The 24,910-nt window shown below is 40.4% G+C and overlaps 1 protein-coding gene across 6 annotated transcripts in view; it reads right to left on the bottom strand.

Annotated features, from left to right (window-relative positions):
• arvcfb (ARVCF delta catenin family member b) overlaps positions 1-24,910 on the bottom strand; it is a 280,461-nt gene that overhangs the window by 63,301 nt on the left and 192,250 nt on the right. For all 6 annotated transcript variants that reach the window (XM_028579335.1, XM_028579336.1, XM_028579334.1 and 3 more), the window contains one exon: positions 9,211-9,394. In XM_028579335.1, coding sequence (XP_028435136.1) covers positions 9,211-9,394 — 184 coding nt within the window. The remainder of the gene's footprint in view (positions 1-9,210; positions 9,395-24,910) is intronic.

Genomic DNA, 24,910 nt, shown 5'->3' with positions numbered 1-24,910 from the left:
TTGCTGTATGTGACGAAAAACGTTGTAGCCTAAAAAATGCGTCACATCACTTAGAGCACCTTTAAGTTTACACTCATATTTTGAAGGTCAAAGAATACAATGACCAAATACCACAATACAATGCTACTAAACAATGACAACCAAGTGCAGAAATCGACAAACAATATTTCTCTGCAAAGGCACAAGGTCCTTTAGGAAATATTAAGCTCTGAAAAAAAAATAAGCTTTTCGTGCATTGCCAGTTTTCAATGTTCTGTGCTCTCACCATTCATCCTAATGACAGGAAGAAAAGGGGTACCACAATGGATCAGTGCCATTTTAAAAAGGCTCCCAATTTAAAAGTATTCAAGCCATCACAATGTACTTGAATAGCATTTTTATGTGGCATTTCGCATCAGGAAAATTGGGCCGTTTTCTGCTCTCATTATGTCTGGACCAGGGACGGTTGTGAGGAGTATTTTATTATCAGAGGCTAAAAGAATAAGTAGCTTTGAATTTGTACATCTGTCTGTGTCTGTGCCTGTCACGGTGATCTGTGTGGGTGTGAAGGTGGCTCAAGAGTCATGTGGCCAACAGAGGACAATAGAGCAGCTGGGACAAATAGACTGGAGCAAGATGTATGGGGACTGATGGAGATGGATGGAGATATGGCTGATCTCAGCTAATGCCCTGCAAGGTCAACGGCAACACTGCAGGACCATATGTGTACCTTGGGGTTGGGTATCCTTTATGTTTTATCTTATGGATCATCATTCACCTTATCCAATCTTCTTTTATTATCTTATAAGAGTAAGAAAATAGACTCAAAAAAATGTTAAAAGCCAAATTCACCTTTAATATCAGCAGATTTCCGCTGCTAGAAACTCACATCATAGACATGTTTCACATCATTCACACCACACATTTTGACACGTCACACTAGGAAAAGCACAGGTGTAAACGATAAAATGAATGATGTCAGAATGCCATTTAGCTGCTTCAGTTTCAGAGTCCTGGCAGTGTGCATGCTGCTACAGCGTACTGGGACACTTGAATATAGGGCTGGGCGATATGGAGAAAATCAAATATCACAATATTTTTGACCAAATACCTCGATATTGATACCGCAAAAAATATTGTAGTGTTGACTATTGGTGCTTTCCCAAAATATTTACACAATGAGATTTGTGATAAATAATCATCAGTAATGTGGATAGAATGACTACGTGGGTAAAGGCAAATAATACAACAGCTAGAACAGTCTGGTAAGTTCAGAAAATGACATCACTTTACTGTAATGCAGCCTTTAAAACCAGGAAAAGACCACTTATGCCATATCACGGTATTACGATATCCAAAATCTAAGACGATATCGACTCTCATATCACAATATTGATATAATATCGATATATTGCCCAGCTCTACTTGAATAGAACAGAGCCATTGTTAATGTTAGTAATGCCTGTACTTATACTACAACAATTCCAAATGCCTGCCATGAAAAAGGCTTGTTATTCAGTCTGTAATCATGTTTGTTATTATAGTATGCTTTGCCCTAAACAATCAGTAATGGTGTCATGTTGACACAGAAGCTGCAGTAGTTGCTGGGCCAAGGTGTCAGGTTGATCAAGGAAGCTGCTTCTATCTCATCCATGCTTGTCGCCATTTTTGTTGCAATTTTTCTGTCACCATCTTTCTGTTTACTCGTCTATAAAGCTCTAATTGGCTTTTTTCATTTTGGGAAACACGGTCCAAAAGCACAAGACCAGCAATGATTTATAAACACTCTCCATCTTGACATGCACAAGTGACATATTCACTTTAGTTGGATGCCCTACCTTTATGTGATTCTTATGACTTTAGACATCATTGTCACCAAGGGGAAATTCTTTGTCACAAACCGTACATTATGGACGCAGCACGCTCACATAAAAACAAAAGTACAAAAATAACAGAATGACATGCAGGGTAATAACACAGACAGGTAAACAGACAAAGTGGCAGTGATTTATCTCAGCTGCTTGTTTAGGGTTGCTATGGCTGCAGACGCCAGGCTTTTGCCAAAGTGAGCTCCCTTGCACCTCAGGGTCCTGTACCTGTTCCTATACCCAGCTGAAGGTAAAGCTTAGTCATAAGACGTTTGTCATCACTTCTCCCCACATTCAATTATATTTATTTTGTGATTAAATGTACCCAAATCATCCTTTGTCTTTGGTTAAAATCACACATTAGTAAATCATACCTCCAATCTGACATACTGTATTATAAACATTGATGCACAGCAGCTGATGTAGAACTGAAAGGCATTTTTATTCCCATTTATTGTACAGGGACCAGTTCTAATTCAGAACCAGCTCTTGATACACAACCCTGGTGTACAGTACATCCCCCACCCCCAACAAAAAACACACACACACACACACACACACACACACACACACACACACACACACACACACACACACACACACACACACACACACAGTGTGCCTTTCACTGAGCCCACAGCATAAACACTGTAAATAAGCTGGCTCCTATCAACAGAGGAGGTTATTATAATAAAACTATCACCCGGCTTTATTGAGGTGTAAGCTGCGTCTCTGTTGGCGTGAGCAAACAGATTCTCCCTGGCATCAGCACTTCTCCCCCAGCGCATAAACCCTGCGTCTAGGCAACTGTGGACTTGGTCACAGTTACCATGGAGATGTATTCTCCGTCAGCGGTGGCTGCATCGTGGGTCGAGGAAGTTAGAGCGCAGGGGAGATAATGTGGTATGTGCCAGAAGTGAGATATGTGGCATCAGGGGGTGATGAGGTTTGGATATAGTGTTTGGGAAGATGAAGAACATACAGTACATGCACACACAAAAAGGAAAGACATAATGAAAGACATCATGGGGAAGACAATGAGACACAGTAAGAGGCAGTGAGAGCAGGGTTCCCACTGTGGTGCTGATCAATAATTGCATGACTTCACTTCAACTTTCCTCAGTTATATCAGAGCGCTTTGTATTTTATTCCCTGTTGGTTCGTTAATGCTGCTCTTCAACTCAGCAGAAAATGTTCTAATAATTATAAGCAAGTTTCCACACTTTTCTACAGCCAGAGAAAACTAGCTGGAAAGCATCCAATGCTGAGCAATAACGTGTGAAAATGCATTCTGGTACTTTCTGTCTAAGCCGGATTTGGATGCTATATTGTTCTGGATGTCAACCAGCACGCCGCAGTGTCTACTCCAGGAGACACTCTGCTCTGGATTACAGTCTAGACGGGCATGGCCGGCCCAGGAGGAGAACAGCACAGCCAGGCGTGAGGTGTGATAACCCACATACACACTCTGTCTTTCCTAATGTACTACAGTCTGTCATTCTGCATTTGAAGCCAACAATGACAGATTTAGCAAGGAAGGTAGATGAGAGGAGATAATAACAGGAATTCAAGATTGCTGCTCTCAAGTTGTCATCCTCAATTGATGACAGCGTTTACAGGCCGAGGCAGAGAGGTTGTTTCGCTGATGTTTTGCTGTTTCTGAGGTACACTCGATTTTTGCCTGGCACTTAAATTGCAGCCAATTTGAATATCAGGTATTCAGCTGACACTCTTCAACACAAAAGTGCAGAGTGCAATATTTTTGAAAACAGGGAAGCTTTTAGACCAGGGGTCTTCAATGCGTTTTAAGCCGAGGACCCCTTAACTGAAAGAGAGATGGAGCAGGGACCCCCTACTACATCGCAAACATGTTATTTAATTGTATAAAAATTAAGTTGCATATTAAACTGGGCTTACAATAAAATGTAGGGTGGCCGAAAGCCTTAATACATACTTTTTTTTGCATAGATTACTATGCTTTTATAAATAAAAATTGCTGGCATGAGTTTATAAATCATGTTTTAATGTTAAACGTACATGTGCCACAGTGTATCCTTAGGATGAAACCGTATCTGTGGTAAAGCTTAGATCGGGCCCAAAAAAAATCAAGCCTGACCCTACGGGAGCCTGTGCACGTTGTGTCAGAGCCGGCCCGGCCCGGCCCGACACATTAACTGTAATTAGGAGCCCAAGCCAGATTTAGTTGACGTTTTCAACTACAATTCCTTTTACCTGTGGGTAACAGATCAAGGCAGCAACATAATCAAAGCCCTGGAACCATATAGGAGACTTTCTTGTCTGCATGCAGACGCACTGGCCAACAACACGCCAGATATAGGAGAGACCATATCTGCTGCTAAAGGACTCGTGAGATATCTGAAACAATCTGGCCTGGTTGCGCAATTATCGAAGACAGCTACAGATGGGGGAGACGCGATTTAGCCCAGTTTACCTCACACTCAAGTCAGTGCAGGACATATACCCAGAGCTACGGGAGAAGTTGGAGAGGCATAGCTTTCTCTATACCCAATTGGGCTAATAAAGTAATGATTAAAAAAACACAAATGCTTGATGAAGGGCCCGGCCCAGCCAGAGGATAGTGGCGGGACATATATGTCGGGCAGAGAATCTAAACTCTTATCTGTGGATGGCTATTTTAGTGACTACCTTTCCTATACGACAGTACGCTTATCATCAATGGGTTGGCTGATTCATATTTGCTAATAATATGTTGGATTCCTGTTAACACATTTAAATTTTCTTGGAAACTTTAAAAAAAAATGGACCATAATTTGGTGGCCCCCCCTGCAGTAAACTTCTCGATTGATTAATCATTTCGTGGATAAAATGTCACAAAACAATAAAAAAATTGCAATTTTCTAAAAACCCAAGCTGATATCTTCAAATTGCCTGTTTTGCCAGAATGACAGTCTAAAACCTAAAGTGATTCAGTCTACTGTCATGTAGGACAACACAAACAGCTAATCCTTAAAAAAAATGTAAGCAGGAACCATGGAATGTCTGTTATTTCTACTTGAAAAATGACATAATCGTTATCCAAATAGTTGCTGATTTCTATACCGATCGACTGAATGGAAATAGAGAGAACCCAGTGAGAACCCAAGAAATAAATTCCTATTTTTGCTGCAAACTAAATAGGAGAAAGACTTTAATGTGTTATTTTGGTGTTTGAAACATCAGCGTGGTTATAACTCTGTTTGACACCTTGTCCATGTATTGTACATTACTGTGGACATTGTTGGACTAAAGATCAAAGGTAACGGTAATGGAATTAAAAGGTATGGGATTCAAAACCTTTTAGTGAGTTTCCTGCTGATAAACAGTTAACATAGCACACATATTAAAGTATATTGACAAAATAATCAGCCAAATACATTAAACAACTAATGCATCATGACAAAATATAACATATCCGATAACATAACATCTCGCATATAAGTATAAAAAAAAAACACAAACCATTTATATTTAATATACTTGGTATCCCTAATTACAAGAACACGTAGTTTTAAGAAAAGAAAAAAGTGAGGACTTGAATAGACCAAATGTAGAAATAGACCTCAGAGAAAGAGGAAGATTATTCCAGTCAAAAGGAGCTTTATATTGAAATGCTCTCCTACCAGCTACAGAAAATAACCTTGGTACCGTAAAAAATGTTGGACATTGAAGATGTCTAAGTGAGTATGTAGAGCAATATGGTATTAAATGCTGTTTAAGGTATGCAGGACAATTAGAATAAACACATTTAAAAATAAACAGTCTGCATGGAGCAGACAGGGTCAGCGGATTGGCCGTGTGAGTCACACCACTTGAACAGTGAGGTGTGTCACTTATGTCACTGTGTGGAAATGGAGAAGTTAACACCATTTTGGATGACTGACTTAAGAACACCTCAAGGTTTCGGTTGCAGTCACTGGAAACAATCAGAGCAGAGCAGTGTGACTTCCCAGTTCAGTGATGGGAATAACTTTAGCTCATATGTGAAGATTAATGACATCTAAATGTTTTTCATCCGAGTTAATACCGATGTTTGCATGCCGTTTTTCTTATCAACAAATAGAAAGAGTGCAATAAAAACAAAACAAAAATCCTACTGACTTGTTACGAGGCAACTCATTTGCACGGTGGGCTCAATGTATCTTCTCTCAGCCTTAATAAGCGCTAGACTGACTTCATTTGTGTGATTATTGAATTGTAGCTCGTTTAGTTTGCAGCTAATGCTATTCATTGGCCTCAGGTGGAGTTGTAACAAAGTTACACAGCCTATATTACGAAGATACGACAAGATACAAATAGAGAAACATTTACAAGCTATCTCCCATAGTGCAGTAGATAGACATCTTCATAAGTGATACCACACTGTACTGTACCTAGGGTTGGGTACCGTTAAAAAAAAGGTCAATACCGGTACAGATAACGTGACTTTGATACCAATTTCATAAAAATCTATTTTAAAGGAACACGCCGACTTATTGGGAATTTAGCTTATTCACCGTAACCCTCAGAGTTAGACAAGTCCATACATACCCTTCTCATCTCAGTGCGTGCTGTAAGGCTGTCTGACGGCTCCAGCGGCATCAGGCCAGCACAGATCCTGCAGGTGACTGGTTCCAGTAATCCTACTGCTCCAAATAAGTGACAAAATAGCGCCAACATGTTCCTATTCACATGTTGTGATTTATAGAGTCACAGCGTGTACAAAAAACAACGTAACATGAGACACAGCCGTCTTCTAACTGTAAACAAACTGGGAACTATATTCTCAGGCGGAAGAATATAGTACTTGGGCGGAGTGATATGCTCGCAGCAAGCCTGTCTGAGAATATAGTTCCAGGTTTGTTTACTGTTAGAAGATGGCTGTGTCTCATGTTACGTTGTTTTTTTGTACACGCCAGACTTACAAATCACAACATGTAAATAGGAACATGTTGGAGTTATTTTGTCACTTTTGCCACAATTGGGAGCAGTAGGCTAGTTGGAACCAGTTACCTGCAGGATCTGTGCTGGGCTAAGCTAATGCTGGAGCCGTCAGGCAGCATTACAGCACGCACGGAGATGAGAAGGGTATGTATCGACTTGTCTTACTCTGGGGGTTACAGTGAATAAGCTAAATTCCCAATAAGTTGGCATGTTCCTTTAACAAAAAGAAATTAAAACATAAATCTTTTTTTATTTTTTTTTCAGCTCCTTATACGTGAGCCCTGTTTCTGGCGTAGAGTTTTTCCTGCGTGTCTCTACAACGTACAATGTAAGACAGATGCATGCTGCGTGCTAATTAGCTCAATGTCACTAATGAGATTGACCCCTTAGGTATTGAAATTTGGTATTGAATGACGAGGCATTTTTCGATACTCGATACTAAGGAGGCAATTCGGTCGGTGCGTAAAAAGAGTTTGATACCCAGCCCTAACTGTACCCGTGTTTTCCTAAAGTCACCCAGCGATCCTCCTGCACACAGACATCTTGCATTTAACATACATACAGACACGCAGGGACAGAAGAACACAGCATCTGCCATATCATAAATTATTTTAGTATGCAAAGAAGTTAAACCTGACCCTGGCCCAGGGCCAACAAGAGCACATATGTAGTCTAATATACGTCACACCTGTCCCCAGCTACAACTGGCAACTTAGGAAAAACAAAGGTTCAATGCTGTCTGTGTGTTTAGGGTCCCCCCCTCTATAAAATCCAGGATGATCTCTAAAATGTGTCCACAGGCTGTAAAAACAAACTGACTTTAACCTGAATAAATCTGACCCTCTGTCACCTTGTTGTCTTTCTGCGTCTTTCCTGATTTAAAACTAGTTTTGTCCAAAAGCTTTTAACCTGCCTGAGCATCAAAACACAGCTTCCTAGATTTGCTAAATGTTCATTATGTTTTAAAGCTTTTTGGTACAATTACTACTTTAGACTTTTATTATCAGAGGATTGGTTAATATACAGATCTTCGTTAATTAGTTGATTAAAGTGCTCATATTATGCTCATTTTCAGGTTCATAATTGTATTTAGAGATTGTACCAGAATAGGTTTATGTGGTTAAATTTTCAGAAAACACCATATTTTTGTCATACTGCACATTGCTGCAGCTCCTTTTGTGTGTCTGAGTGAGACATCTCACTTCTGTTCCATCTTTGGGCTTTTTCACTTTTTAAACCTATAACGTGCACAAAAAGGATACATATAACACAATAAAGGAAAGGGAAAAAGCCAAAAAGCATAATATGAGCACTTTAAACAATTTAGCTATAAAATGTCCATTTTTATTTCCCAGAGCCCAAGGTGAAATCTTCAAATTGCTTGTTTATCCAAATAATGAGTCCCAAACCCCCCAAAATACTGTATACAGTTCCCTATCACATACAACTAAGAAAAGCATCTGATCCTCACATTTTAGAAGCTGGAACCAGCAAATGTTTGGTATTTTTGCTTGAAAATTGACTGAAACGATTAACAGATTATCAAAATAGATGCAGATCAACTCATCTTTTAACTGACTAATCCTTTTAGCTCTGATTCTGTGGTTGCAACAAAGTTTGACTCGACTACAACATTTTTGGAATCATTTTATATTCAAGATAAAAAAAAAAAAAAAAAGTTTGACAACTGTATTATTTTTTTATGCTGATATATCTCCAAACCTTGATACCGCTGTACACATGTGAAAATTGTTTTTAGATAGATAGATAGATAGATAGATACTTTATTCATCCCGAGTGAAATTTTAGGCATCCAGTAGCTTAACACAACAAACGCACATACACACATATATCTCACATACATACAAATCACTCACAGAAATTTAAGGAGTCATAAAAAGTTATAAAAATCACTCACAGAAATTTAAAGAGTTAAAGGTGCTATGGTAGAGTGTGTGCGATGGTGGTAGTGCAAAAGAGAACAGTGCAGGGATTGAACAGTGCAATAGCTTATTATTAAATATTAACTATGTCTATGAAAAGACAATAATAAAACATAATAGAATTAGAACAATATATAACAGGGAATAAGTTATAAGATGTCGATGTTATGACCACAGTCCAGATTGTGTATGAGGGCTAATATAGCCTATAAGACAGTCAGGTGTGTAGCAGACAGAGATATAATGGTGGGGGCTGAGAGAGACAGCTGGCTCATGCTGAAAAGTCCACTACTCCCCTCCCCCTTTTACCACAATTAAATTTTGTAGACAAGCCACTGAAACAGCATTTTAGTTCATGGGACTTGAACTGAATCAAAATGTAATCAAACTCTTGTAAAATGATGTACTTCTCTCAATTCATGACTAAATTCAGTTACAACGTAACTACCGGTGCATTAGTACGTACGGGCTAACCCTACCTGAGGCAGCCGGAGGTGTTCTTAAAGACGGTGGTCCACTCGGCGTCGCGGGGCTTCGAGTCCTCGTTTGGCTCGTGCTCCCACCCCGAGTGGGGGATGATGACCTCATTGGTCAGGGTCTGCAGGCCGTGGTTGATGATCACCATCTTCAGGGGTTCGTAGGACGACAGGTTCCACAAGGTTCCTGCAGTAAGCAGAGGAGAGAAGACCAGAGAAATTACAGGTCACATCAAGGGGGGTTATGAGGAGAAATGGGGAGGATAGAAGAGGAATAAGAGAAGGAGAAAGGAGAAGAGATAGAGAGAATGTGTACAGTAGACAGAAAGTGTTGTAAAGGAGGACAGCTGTACAGCAGCCAAACGCACTCAATTTTACAATCGAAACCACATCTAGATTGGCAGTACACCACATTTGAAAGAAATAATAAAAACAGAATTGGTTTTCAGTAGCCCGTCGTGATATCAACTGGCCATATTGCACTGTATTAAAAACACTAATAGTTTTATTATTCTCCCATGAGGGCTTAGCTGACTATCACTATGTTGTAATCAATACTGAGTTTACTGAAGCTGTCTACAGCCCTGTATATTACTAAGATGTTTCTATAATATTCTCATAATATTGCTAAAGGAATAGTGAGGTTACAGTAACCTTACGGTGCTTCATGTTATTTCTCTACTAATGCAATCACTAATGGCATAATATACCACTTATTCAATGGAAATTAACTACATTAGCAAACAGCACACAGATGTGTACATGTGTGTATCCATCACCTCCTCTATCTTCTGCTCTTAACAATCCAAGCAGGAGAGAGAGCATTTTCTGTTCACCTGAACATGTCTGTAACAAGGAAGCCTATTTTATACTTCTGAACTAAATTGAGCTGGATATGTACATCCAGGTTTCGCAAAAGAGAGGCAGGCAGGCAGACAAAGCAGAGAGGAGGACTTTTTGTTGGCAGCGTAGCCAGGCAGCCAACCCTACGAAAATAAAACGCTGTGTTTGAGCATCAGCATCTGATGGGTTTTCACTCAGACACATGGAAGATCTGGAGCGAGGCGGAAAAAGAAGAAAGAAACTTTGAAGCCCATGGATGACCGGGCCTGAGTTTCTGTTTATATGAACCCATCCCCCCAGGTCTCTCATCACTTATCGCCCTCTTTCTTTTCAGCTGACATTCTGATCTGGAGATCTGTTAGTCCAAAGTAGGGGTTTACAAAGTCTGACAGTATTACCACCATTAAAAGTATGCCAAATTAGTTTGCGATGTACCCACGGATGTACACAATGATCACTGGATTACTCGGATACTCAAGAAAAATTTCAATCCTAATGTTTATCGGGGAAGTTCTGGAGATATAAGGAGCCTCTTTTCTTCATTTCTAAGCCAATTTATGTACATTTATTCTCAAAGTGTAAGCCCTATTGAATCTAAAAAATACGAGTATCCAGTCTGTGTGTTCAGATTTGATTGGAGTTATGATTTTAAGTCCCTTAATTTGCTCTGTGAGCTGTGTGTCACAGCCACTGCTGCTGCCGCCTGGGACTGCTGGCTCTGTTGGTGAACGGTCCAAATCAGTGGGCCAAACTATAATAACCAACTTTCTGTCGTTTTTTAGAACACAGGCATGTTCCTGTCCCTTTCACCTCACAGTTTTCTTTGCCTTCCACGTCTCACAGTTCGAAAACCTTGCATGTATAGATGCACTGATGCACTGTGATTCCCTGTTGCCCCGCAATAACAGGCCATTAGCAGAGCAGAAAGAAACGGTCAAACCCCGGTCTGTACATTTCCCAGATGGTCAAGATTTCCTCTGTTAAATCATGCTCTCTGCACACAGGAAGAAAAGAGGAAAAAAAGTCTTGGCCGACAGGCCCGAGCTAAAAATAGATCCAGTCCTTCTGGTGTGGTTGTGTCTAGAGAAAACTGGTTTCCTTCACTAAGACATCGCAAAAGGAAAAGAACTCATTAGACTAATCCGCATACAGTGTTCTTGTGATCTTTTGAGTTTGAATGCAGCACATGACCTTTGCCACTTAAGCCCCACTCCGTCACATCTCTATAGTAACCGTATTATATAACCAAGTTAAAAAAATAAAAAACCTCCATTCCGTCTGTGGTTAGAGTTGGTGACTAGACTGGCTTCCTGTGCGTCAGAGACTACCAGGCTACCAGTATCATACTGGGAAGCTATTACATGTGTAAGCTGAGGTGTGGCTCCACTCTGGGCCGTTTCACACACAAATCTTAAGTGGGATACAGAATATTGAACACACACTTAAGCCTTAAGGCAACTTTATATAATCCCGTGGGTTTAACAGATCTATTTATGGGACAGGAAATGCAGTGGGGATATTTAACATGGACAGTGTGGATGATCTGCTGTAATTTGACTAAATGTACTCCTTAGAGATCCCTATAGACCCAGGCCTCGTATGACCATAAACAGCATCGCACTCTACCTCAAACTATCCACCTAATTAACAGAGCTTTTTGGGAACAGAACATGTCCTGGGAGTAAAACACTGCCTGAGAGGGGCAAAATGTCCCCTAAGCCCTAAACAATCAATGTTCAGGTAATTACATTGTTAAATGAAGGCTGGTTTAATTTTGTGCTTCATGCGTTCACTGTAAATTTCATACCTCTACAAATTCAAAAATTGATTCCCCCACCCCCCCAGCACTTTCATGGTACGTTAAACTAGGACAAAAACAAGCTGAGGTGTTACTGGAACATCAAATGTACTTCCATCAGCATAACAGAAGCTATGATTGAAGACATTGCACCAGTATTACTGTTTGTTTTCTGCCATAAGTGCATACTGTTATTTACCTCGACCTACCCATGGGTCAGCCTACGTGTGTTGAGTCAGTGGTTCGTCAGGATGGCTCACATTTTATCGTAGTTCGAGCATAGCTGGTTCTACCTTTCTACATTTCCTGCCTCCGCTAATTTCCGTCAAACAAAATAAAGTACACTTTGTGAGTATTGCTTGAGACATCACAGACATACAGTACACATACTGTAGTTGTAGGCCTAGTGTACTTCTACCTTTATCACAGTGTTTCACTTGTTAGCTAAGACATACTGTATGTCTTAGCCCCCTATGCGAGTTCCCCTCCAGACATGTTTTAAAGTCAAATGTAAAACATACTCTCCACCTGTAACCCTTGTGTCTTCCCATCGACCATGAATTTTAGAATTTTGAATGAACTCTTTGAATTTTTTGTGCTTTTTCCGATGCCTTTGACGCTTATTTTACAATGTTTTTGTCACTTATTTCATTTGAAATAAATCTAATTTATATGACATTATACCTATTTGTCAAAGCAGACATTATGAATTATTTTGACTAATAGTTAAGATCAGGTGATGTTGAGTGGATCACAGAGAGGTACCTGTCAAAGTTGATACAGAATTGAAAGCCATTTAAAAAAAAAAAAAAAAAAAAAAAGAAATTGAATAAAACACCCAAAATGCAAAGAAAGTAATCATTCATTTTACCTTGAAAAATGCTGTGTAGGTTCCATACAACATACAGTACATCCATGCATCCAGGTTATTTTTGGAAAATTTGGTTGAAAGCAACCCATATTTCTGACATAAAAAACGGGTCAAATTTTAGGAGGACAACAGAAGGGTTAAAGTAAAAATTCTTCTAAAATTCTAAAATGTATTTTTGCATATTAAACAACATTGCCTTTGGAATATGTGACGGACCAAATCTAGCTTGCCTGGTGTACCTTTCAATCTCAGATTTTAGGGAAGTGCACAGACATTCCAGTAGAGAGATGTGAAAACACCTCTCTAGTGACTTTGCACAGATACAAGTCAGTATAGTGTAAGGTTCAAATATTTTAGGGGACATAAACACATTTTGGAGGGTGGAGGGGGGATCTTTAAACTTTGTAGTTTTAACACATGCATTTAAACATATCTGCATGTACGCAGGAGTGAGAGTGAGTGAGTCAATGTTTCCCTGCTGAGAATTAGGAGTAGATAGCTAATGAATGACCCAACACAGTGAAATCTAAATTTAAAAACAGTTAACAAGTGTGATGTTTAGGTCCAAAATAGCAAGGAAGCCTTATTAAAAAACTGAAGGAAAAAAAAAAATCTTATTCCGTTGTTTGGTCTTTTAAATATAATGTGCACTGTGGTGATTGCTCTTCTAAACTCTTATTTGACGTTTAGTCCCTCCCAAGTACTGTTTTTAGTAAAACACTTCCTCCTTCCCTGCAGCATATTTTCTCCACACTCATTTTTACAGGGTCAACTTTGTCGTTTATTTCAACCACATGCATGCCAGCGTATGAGGGGAAGTATCAGCATCCAGGCATGAATCACATTAACAACACATATGCTCTCTTGTGGTCTGTGTGTGTACTCTGGTATGGTGACAGCCATGCTAGCATTCATGCCTGCCTACCAGGCTGACAGCTTGATTAGCTCTGTGTCATTAGCATCAGCTTTACTTGTGACAAGAAACATTTCAACATGGAGTCAACACACAAAGGATCAATGTGAGCTTGAGGGTGTGTTCAGACCAAAGCAAGCGATCAGGTGATAGACCTTTTTCCACGGCAGACATGTTGACATGTCACAGTAGGAAAAGCACAGGTGTATTCAAAGCCATTACTGATGGCTGCATTCCACTTAGGAGAGGCCCTGGCTGACCTACTGAAATAGCTTACTACTATAACAAGTCAACATGTCTGCGTTGAAAAATGTCCATTTGCTGCAGGGTTGTGCGACGGTGGGAGTTTCACTTAAATGTCCCATTTTGTGGTGTCTTGTTGTTTTCGTCAACCCCCCAGCATAGGGGTACCACAGATCACAAAACTCACGGTTCGGATCACGGTTTTGAGTCCCGGATTGGATCCATTTTCGCATCAGTACAAAAAAGGGGAGACAATATGTATATATATTTTTTAAATGCTTTCCATTTATTACTTAAAGAACTGTCATAAAATACAGCACGTTCAAGCAGGGAGCGGAGTTCGCTTTCCAGGGGAAAACGGAAGACTTTCACCCCAGAAATGCGTGTTCCTTGGGAGGGTTTTGATCCAAACCACGATATTTTCCCTAAACTTAACAAGTTATTTTGGTACCAAACTTAACTGCCGTCGCCACGTAACACTTTCTGTTGCCTAAAATTAACCGTGATGTACACCAAAACGACCGGCAGCTCGCGGTGTCCTTTACCAGACTCAAATCCCCCTATTCTCGGGTACCAACTGCCGCTGATACACCCGTCCCTACCAACAAGATTCGTATGCCATTTTGGCGTGTTATCAAGACGCGTAATCACTTTTTAGCGTGTTTATCAATGCAATTCGCCTGCCATTGACCTACATTACGAGTTCATTTTCGCCGTAGCGAGTAGTATAAAGGGATGTTGGTTGGGGTGGCGAATTGGTAAAACACAGGACTTACACCCAGGAGAGCCGGGATCACGTCCCGTGTGTGGCGATTTTCAGCAGCTTTTTTTTTAAGCCTTCCAATGTTTCTTTCCTAAACCCAACCATTTATTGTTTTCCTATGCGTGTTTTTGTCATTATTTTCCATGTTTTTGTCGCTTTTTGTGTTACTAAAGCCTTTCCCTGTGTTCTTTTCCTAAACCCAATTTTTTTTTTTTTTTTTAAATGTGTGTGAATTTCTCGCGATAGTATGTCATGTTCTTCCGATAACACGTTCTCGCAATAACACGCAATGTGGCGACACCATGTGGTGTGTATGTTTACATCTGCTGTATACAGCGTAGACATACACGTGGATAGCTCAAAATGCGTACAGATAACACGCCATTTGGCTTTAGTGGTGTGTATGTTTACGCAAAGTCATGATGCCATGTTGGAATTTGACAAAAACTGTATTGGATTAACATCACTTACTGTACCTTTAATGGTGCAGGATGCTTGTAATTTACAGTGTGCATGTTGAGTGTTGTTTTACATCATAAAACAAGTTTAACAGCGCGACATCCAACATGGTTAGAACAGTATTTCTGTATAGAAAACGTACAATATACCAGCATCTATCTTTGACTTGTCGTGTGCATAAGCAAAAAATTAATAAAAAAAATTGCAAAAAACAAACAGGATCACACACTCTCCGTACTTCAAAGTGAAGAGAGATACCGGAGTCTTGATGCAAACCATTCTGTTCTCCATCACCTCCAGTATTCCAGCTGAAACACTGCTCCTCCACACTGACCACATATGCCAGAGGGGAGGAAAAGGCATGGGGGTGGCTGTGATCCATCAAGTACGACAGCCGTACAGCCCACAGACACGATGTTAGTTAAGATGACAGAGTGCCGTGGAAGTGACGATCTCCATCCCGTGTCCTGCCACTGTTTCAGGCCAGTGACTCTGCATCAGGTTTGGTCTATTTGCTGTCCTCCTGTCAGCTTGTCATAGCAAAGAGGGCTGGGGATGTCCTGCTGTCTCAGGCAGATACCGTGCAATTGTGATGACAACGGCTCCTTTTACACCTTGACTATCTACGTTGTGTTCTGGACTATCTGGACAGCGTTAGGATTTGTTAGATTACTGTCCTCCTGACAGATAGGAATGGCAGCTGTCAAATATGTGGCCCCTCAAAACACTCAAACTGTGGAGTCACAAATCAGATAAACGGCAGCCAACAGTTTAAAATAATGACACACTGTCAGTGATCCCCAGTGAAAGAGGTGCAGAGCTGCTTGGGAATTGATAAACTTTCATTTTATTTCTGTAACATGCTGCAGATGAAACACGTTTGTTCAGGCTGATATTAAAGAAAAGCTGTCAGGATTCTGTCTAGAGGTGGATAGTTATGAGTTACGTTTACTCCGTTACATTTACTTAAAGGTGCTGTAGGTAGGATTGTGAAGATCCAGGACTTAGCCAAAAAATCTGAACATCGACAACTTCTCAGTCCCTCCCCCCTTTCTGCTAAAGCCCAAAACGGTATCCTAAGCCCCTCCTCCCACAAGGGAGAATGAATGTGTGTGCATGAGCAGTGATTGGCACGCAGTTAGACACTCCCCCTGGCCCTGATTGGTGCATCTGAAACAGCTGATTTTTGCACTACAGGCTGTAGGTCAGGGGTCTCAAACTCAATTTACCTGGGGGCCGCTGGAGGCAGAGTCTGGGTGAGTCAGGTTTTCCACAAAAAAAGCTTTGTTAAAATCTTCTCAAATCTTTTTATTTTTATTATTTATATTCTTTTAACCCGCCGCGTACACATCACTTTGATTTATTTTGTCAGAGAGAGACCTCATATTAACTCTCTAAGTGCCATTGACGTGTGTGTATAAAATATATATATATATATATATATATAGGCGAACGCCTCTCAAAATCTGACGACAATCTTTCAAACTGACCTTTGTTGATAAAAAAAACTGTATGGTCTATTTCTTGCTTAAAATGTTTTCAGAAACACGTTTCGGTGAACTATTTTCGTAAAATACAAGATCGTATTCCGAACGAACCGCCATTATGGTCGGCTTTGAAATTCAGGAGAAGCCAGACCCACGTGATGCGTTCGTCGTGGTAATCACATTCACACATTTACACATTCTTTCCTTCATTTCACTAGTCATGCTCACTGTAGCCTGATGAAGAGAGACAGACAAGTATCGACCAAATTGTGCAGGTGAAAAAAAAAATGTGGACAATACTGATATTAACGTTTCAACCACAGATGGTCTTCCTCAGGTCAAAGTGAACACACCTGTATTTAATAGGCAATTAATGATCACAGCATTATCTCCTAATTAGCCTGGAAGAGTCATCTGATATGAGACGTTTTCAGAAAGATTTCTCTAATCTGACTGCCTTCATGTGATTGGAGAGACGTGGATGTGGGGGGGCCCACACTTGATCTGTGGCTGTCTGTGATGGGAACTGGGATTTAGAACATCTAGGGCCCTATCTTGCAGCCGGCGTTGCTCACCGCAAAGACTGACGCAGTTGTCAATTTCCCGTCCAGCACCCACGTCGTTACAATAGCAAATGCACCTGCGCCCAGCTTTGCGCCCATGGGTGCGCTGGTCTTACAGGGAGGTGTGTTAAGGTGCATTCTGGGAGTATTGCTATCTTGAGGCAACGGGAAGTGATCGCCATTGACCAACAGAAACCTGGTCTAAAGTCAATAACGCAGCATTTCATTGTTATTTTAACAGCACATCAGTAAAATGCTCCTAGGCTCGTGCACACCGCGCACACTATGCTTGTTACACACACAGGGACGCACAGCAGCACACACACATGCAGAAGATTACAAATAAAAATATTACGGTGCAAATCCTCCATCATAACAGCAATGCTCCAAGGTCCAAACACGCCTGGCTTTTAAAGGGAATGTGAGATGATCTCTGATTGGTTTACTGCATGTTACGCCCAAAACACACCTCTGATTAATGAAGACACTAAGGACAACCCTTTAGAACCACGCGCCCGGCGCACGGACCCTTTTTTCCGCCGTTAGATTAGCAAAAGTGGATTTGGACATTTGTATATTTGTAATATATAATGATATCTGGGAAATGTCTGGAAAGGAGATGGAGACTGAACAAATGCTGAGTACAATGAGTTCAGACTAATGCAGCTTTATTCACACAACAAACAAACATACTTTCATGAAAGAGAGAACAGTTGACATGCACCAAATGTATATATGCTAAGGTTTCTCCTAGAAAGGAAGATAACCATGTGTACACCCTCCTAAGAGCATGTACCCATAGTGTCTCTACGAACATCAGAATAACTCCTTTATACTTTTTGTCCTCACACACTTCAAGCCATCTATTTCAGTGCAACAGTTTACTCTTAAACTACACCTTTTATGGCACGTGCTCCTAATAGATTCTCACATTCCTGGCTCCAATTCCTCTCTGTGAAAGTTGTACCCAAACTCATAATAGATTCTACACATTCCTGTGGGTGGAGGTTGTCCCCTAACTAACCTTCTTGTGTAGTACCCTACATACAACATATAAAATACACTTGAAACATGTAGGCTGAAATATCCAACCTATCAATCCTCCCTTTTTTTATCCTAGTTGAGGTACAGTACTACAATGTGATGTGCAACAATATGAACCCTTGGAATGCATTTTGAATGATGATTATCCCAATACATCACTTACATGAAACATTAACAATGCTAATCGTGGCAGAGGCGAAAACCTGGTGGCTGTTTCTTTACCAGGACAAAATTCCTCTGCGATCCCCTCATTAAAATACTGTCGGCCAAATCTTTTTAAAACTGCACGACTAAAACCACCAAAACAACTTCCTTCCTGAGGCTATTTTGCAGAAGCACCGTTGCGCCGTACAGCGCTTAGGACCGCCCAAGACGATTGTGATTGGTTTAAAGACTCCCATCCCGGAACACGGTGTGAACTAGCCAGACCCTCCTCCACAGCGCTGTGGAGGAAGTTCTGGCAATGCAAGACTACTGAGTAACGAATAGTGTAATCTACAACATCATTAAGTCAATAGTTCACCCAAGTTTGTTAAATAAAGTCTAAATAAAGTCAGGATTCCCAGCAGGGCCATAATATAAAACTCAGAGACTTTACCATAACCTTTGATAACTACTGTAAGTCAAACTTTCAAGATCTACAAATGTTATTCCTTTCTGTTTTATTAATGTTGTTTAACAGCTGAGAAAAGTTCTAAAGGGGTAAAGAGTCTGGTTGAGTTGGTGGTGAAGGAAAGCAGAATATTATATGTGAAACAAGTAAAATATGTTGTGATATATTCCTGTAAATAGAACACATTTATCCACTTCTCCACAGACTTCGGAGAAAGTTTGTATATGCAATGCTTCCATTTCCTTGAAGAAAATGTGTAGGAGAGGCTTATGAAGAATCTGACATGTATCTGATCTGATATGTAGCAACAATCTTCAGCTATGCTTGCGTTTTACCTCGGTTTCCTTTGTCTTAAATCCAATCGAGCTACAGGTAAAGTTGAACATTATTACCTGCCTCTTCAATCATTTATTGCCACAAGTAGACAGTTTTGATTTGTAATAACTTGACATACCCCAACAATGCTTAGAGCCAAACAGTGTCTGTGTATTTGTCAAAGGAAATGACAAGATGGGAGCAAAGGAGACAAGTTGTGAGCTGAGTATTAACCAAACGTTACCTCCTGTTTCTCTATTTATTCCGTCTTTTTCCTTTACACCCCCCTCTCTCCGATACCTGGATGGGAGGGCTGGAGAGACTGGGAATGGGACTGGAGCAGAGACTAAGGCTAATTAAATTCTCCAGGCACTACTGGCAGGCATGTTGCTCTTCTCGCAGGGCTATTCATTTAGTTCTTCCCATTACGCTTCTCCTCCTCCTCCTCCTCCTCTTTCCTCCTGTCCTTCTCCTCCTCACCCCCCATGCCATCCATCACGCTCTCAGGGCTAAATAAGGAAGAGGAGGAGGACTCAGTAAGTGGACTCACACTGTTGTCTGCTATGGCAAACGTCGAGTAAAATAAGAGAAATGGAAGATTTATGTGTGTGCGCATGTATTTGAGAGGGACCATCAGGCAGGGCACTGAGGTCGATCCCCAGGAAGCAACTAATGAAATGAGGTAGGAAGGGCTAGGCAAATTGTGCAATATGCGCACACGCACACACACACACACACACACACACACACACACACACACACACACACACACACACACACACACACACACACACACAATGAACTCAGCAGGTTGTGAGTGCACAGTGGGGAACCTCAGGTATGTTGCCCTTCTCGGAAATGACTTCACTATTCCCACCTAAGTGTAGGTATGTGTATATATCTACATATATATATACTCTATCTATCTATGTCTATCTATCTATATATATATATATATATATATATATATATATATATATATATACATGTGTGTGTGTGTGTGTGTGTGTGTATATAACACACATGAAGGGAACACAGCGTATAAATGTTGAAAGTGTGTAGGGCTGCTCAATTATGGAAAAAATATAATCACGATTATTTTGGTCAATATTGAAATCACGATAATTTAACACGATTACTCGTTGACTTTTGGAAAGATGTTGCCATTATTGAACTTAAAAAACAGTGGAAAACGTTAAATAAATCAACAGTAAAAAAACAAACTGTGAAATTTGCCTTAATACTTTTCCAATTTTTTTTTTACTTTTTTCATTCAGAACACAAGAGAAAAATAATAGTTTACTTGCAAAACGTAATGAGCTAAATAATTGTTTTTCTCAATTATTCTGTTTTTGTGATCACTGGGAGCCAAAATCATAATCACGATTAAATTTTGATTAATTGCACAGCCCTACAAGTGTGTTGAGGCCAGTATACTGAGCCATACTGTAACTGTCCTGTTTTAAAAAAATCCAATAAGCCCAGTTAGTGTCAGGCACCTAGAACTTAATGGATACGATGCAGTTTGTTTGATCACATACTTACTGAAGACTGGTTGATCAGTGAGTGCTACACTAGTTATCTGTGCTAACACTTTGATTTGGATCATTTCTAATGCAGCATTGCATTCACGTGTAAGATTACAAGTCAAGTCAAGGAGTCTTTATTATCCCCGAGGGGCAATTCGTTTGCAGCAAATAAATTGCAACATAAACAACACATAAGCCATACAGACAACAGACACTATCGATGGAGGACACAAGTAAATACATACTACACAGAAGTCCACATCTCACATTGAATTATTAACAAAACCTATAGCAGCAGGAACAAAAGAGTTTTTGTGTCCGTTTGTCCTGCATTTAGGCAGACAGAATCTGCGGCCAGACGGCAACAACATGAAGTAGCTGTTCAGGGGGGGGCTTATATCAGCCAGGACTGACTGGGCCTTCTTCAGGGTCCTTGTCTCATATAGAGATTTTAAGTCAGTCAGAGAGTTCAGGGAAATTTTTCCACACACTTTAGTAATGTATTGCAGCCTGTTTTTGTTTTTAAGAGTGAGGGACCCAAACCAGCTCACAAAGGCAAAAGAAAGAATAGTTTCAATAAAACAACAACAAAACATTCTCATAAAGGTCTTATCGACATTAAAATTGCGAAGTTTACAATAAAAAAAACATACGCTGGTGTGCTTTTTTACAGACCGCGTCAACCTGAGGCTCGAAGGTGAGTTTGTCGTCTATTATAATATCAAGTTATTTGTATTGCTTCACTACTTCGATAGCTTGATCATTACATTATAGAGACCATGACAGAGGTGGGACTGCTAATTCATTTTGTATTCTCCAGATTCCAGTGTTCTCTTGATTAGATATGAATACGGTACAGCAATCACTGCCTTTCAGTGTCCTTCACTGTCCAACAGCTGATTTAAAAGCAAATGTCTGTTTGCTGCCCCTGTGTTGTGAGTAGTTCAGGGTCATATAATAAAATGTGACCAACTGTGTGTCTTGTATTGGGTTTATTTCTGTCATGTTTGAATCAAAGTGTAAAAATACATTTCCTTCTTCTGCCTTGAGACTTATTGTACTGATTGACCTTTTTTTCCCAGCAGACATTTGGAGTCGCCATAGCAGGAAAAGCACAGGTGTAATTAATAACACCTAACGATGGCTACTCTATGTCCCACAAAGTGTCTCAGTAAGCCGCTCAAGCGAGCCGGGATGAAAATGTCAGAGGCCAGGAATTGGGGAACCTAAATAGAATGCAGCAGTTATTAATTAATGCAATTAATCACACCTTTGCATTTCCTGCTATGACATGCCAAAATGACTTCTACTATATACTTCTACTATAGGAGGTGATGGAAGACGCTGTGTTTGAGCTGTTACTGGTTGCACGGCGTTTGTCTGCTCATGACTGTTTTCCAAGATGGCACCCGAATGTAAACATGAACGCTACGGTCTTCATAATCTATATTTTTAATAAACTGTCTGTACACTTACAAAGTTCTCAATGCTTGCATGTAGGGACCCTCATTATGCTACCATTGAAGTGTGGTGCTATTTTGAGCCTTGTTAGTGCTATAAAATAGTGATTTACCATCTGCCCCGAAAGCTAGCGTTAGCAGCTAACCACCGGGTTTGTGGTAGCTTGTTTAAAGCTAGAGATGCATTCGATTAGCATGAAAACAGATCCCAGAGAACGTTTGACTTGGTACACATATGTTATTAACCCCTAGGTTCATTTTGCGCCGGAATTGTCCTTTAAGATCAAATTTAAAAAAGAAATAATCAAAAACTAATTATTGTTTGCTGGTTGCTTGAACATTACGGCCCTGTGTAATGTTTCAGTTCTCTGTGACTGGTGTTCAAACTGAAATGCACTAAGAAAAACATGTAGGTGCTCCAGACCAAACCATCCTCTAAATCATGTCGTATATATTATTTTAAACTCACAAAAACACCACAAAATCTTCTAGCTTTAAGGCCTGCCAACTGGCTCTATATGCATTTTTCATTCAAACGACAAAGGCGAGCAGTAAGCACCTGCCTGAGTGCAGTCCACAAAACTCAGACATCTCCTGCAGGATAAACAGGAGACAAATCCGCTTAATAATCCACATTTCCAGAGAGAGAATTGCTGGAGGGCACAAACAGCCCAGAGCCTACCGGGAGAAAAAAATAGAATTACTCCAAATGGTACACAGCTCTAAAAATATGAACGACTGGTCCGTCTTTGTTGTGTGTTGGAAAATAAAAACCACTTGGTTCTTTCCACGTCACCCGTTTCCCCCTGCCGAAAACAGAGCTCTCTGTGGTTTTACAGGGACAGCACACAAACTCCAACAGCGAAACTCTTAAAACACATGGACTTAGAAAAGGGGCCTATATTTATAACCCATATTTAATTGTAGAAAAACACACGGCCAATTCTAGCCGCATGGGCTGAGGCTGTAAGCTGAGCTTGCATTGTGACTGTTTTCACTGGGGCCAGAGCACTGGCAATGGAAACCTAAAGCTGGAGATAGAGAGGGAGAGAAATAGAGAGAGACTATAGGGAGAAAAATAGAGAGAGAGAGAGAGAAAATCAGCGAGGGTGTAGATAATGAATGGAGAGAAAAAATTACATTGAACGAGGGAGGGTGAATAATGAGTGAGAAAGGGAAAGAGGAGACTTTTTTTTTTTAAAGCCTCCCTCCATTCTGTCCTCCTTGTCTTGTGGTGCAGGGTTATTTTTAGCTACGATGGGGAGCAACACGGTGCTGTAAAGGCAATCATTTGTGCTGCGGCACAGTCATCGCTCACCGCAAAGGAAAGACACACACACACACACACACACACACACACTTCAACAAGCATATTTTATAGGACTGGTATCACTATCAACACCTCTGGATTGAAGCCGGCAATATTGACATTCCTTCTTTAGGCGGCCTTGCAGATCTTCACATGAGCATGACATCCCGTTAAAAAAAACAAACATGTACAGCTGCCAAGGCCCAAACTTTTCCTTCCATAATGTGAATGCTCAAAAGTAACCCCTTTCATGTCTTGTGATGGTAAATATACTGTATTTTACACTTGGTGGGTTCACAAAAGGTCAAGTACCTAAGTGGTTCCCCTTTTTTCACACGTGTGCACTGAAAACATTCTCCAATGGCAAAGCGTGCATGCATACCAGCCAAAGTGTGTCAGGTCAAACCAATCATGCTTGGTTGGGGATTAGTTGAGCACTTGGAAAGACACAGACGCACACACAGACACACACACACACACACACACACAGACACACACACACACACACACACACACACACAGTATTTCCCAATTGACATTTACCAGGTCAAGGAGAAAAAACCCTACCATGGTTTGGCGTTTGAATCAATAGCTCCTCTTAAAGGAATTAAAACATATTCCATTACACATTGTAGCTAATAGCTTTTTCTTCTAGAATCAATGTTCATATGCCACCTGCTTTTCTATGGAGAATCATTTCACTTTCTATCGGCCTCTTTCTGCTTACAGTACAGTGTTATAAAGTAATCACATCAGGTTTGTTCTAAATCCTGACTGTGATCTTTGTGACCCCCCCATTGAAAGAAAATGGCTTTATGAACGACTAATTAGCTCATTGACGTTTGTTACTCTTTTTACAAGTGGTAAGAAGAAGCCATCTCCAAGACAACTTACTCAAAATGTGTCTTCACTAGAATTAAAATAATGACTAATTACAGCTATGAATGCATTGATATCTCCCCTCACTAGTATATGGGAAGTTACAAAATTCTATGCTAATTCAGCAAGTACTGTATATTTCCATATTGAATGCCTGGGGGCACAAACTTCATCAAATAACGTAAGGGGTCTGCGATGGGAAAAAGCACACTGTGAATACTGCTGGGAAAAAGAAACGTGTGGAAAACACACAAAAAAACTCTGCTTGTTAATATAGTATGACTCAGCCCTGCATTACTATGCAGAGTATATGGGATTATGGCAGCCAACCCTGTATATTCCTGGACAGAATATTTAAGTGATGGGAAGTATGCAGCCAGTGATTGGAAAGGCCTGGCATACTAAGGTATTATCATATCAGCTTAAAAGGCTTCAAAGCAGCACTTTTATACTTACTGTAGTGAAGGAGTTGAGACTAATTAGGCAGACAGAAAGAGGTATTCCTACAGTTAATGGAGAAGACAGCCAACAGGCTTGGCTGCAACAGTGCTATGCAGGTGGTTTTTGCATAATACAGGAACCCTTAACATATGGTAAGGCAATTGTAAATGAAG

Source organism: Perca flavescens, chromosome 5, assembly GCF_004354835.1.
Source record: "Perca flavescens isolate YP-PL-M2 chromosome 5, PFLA_1.0, whole genome shotgun sequence".
NCBI lineage: Eukaryota > Metazoa > Chordata > Actinopteri > Perciformes > Percidae > Perca > Perca flavescens.
This window is presented reverse-complemented; position numbering and strand designations above follow the sequence as displayed.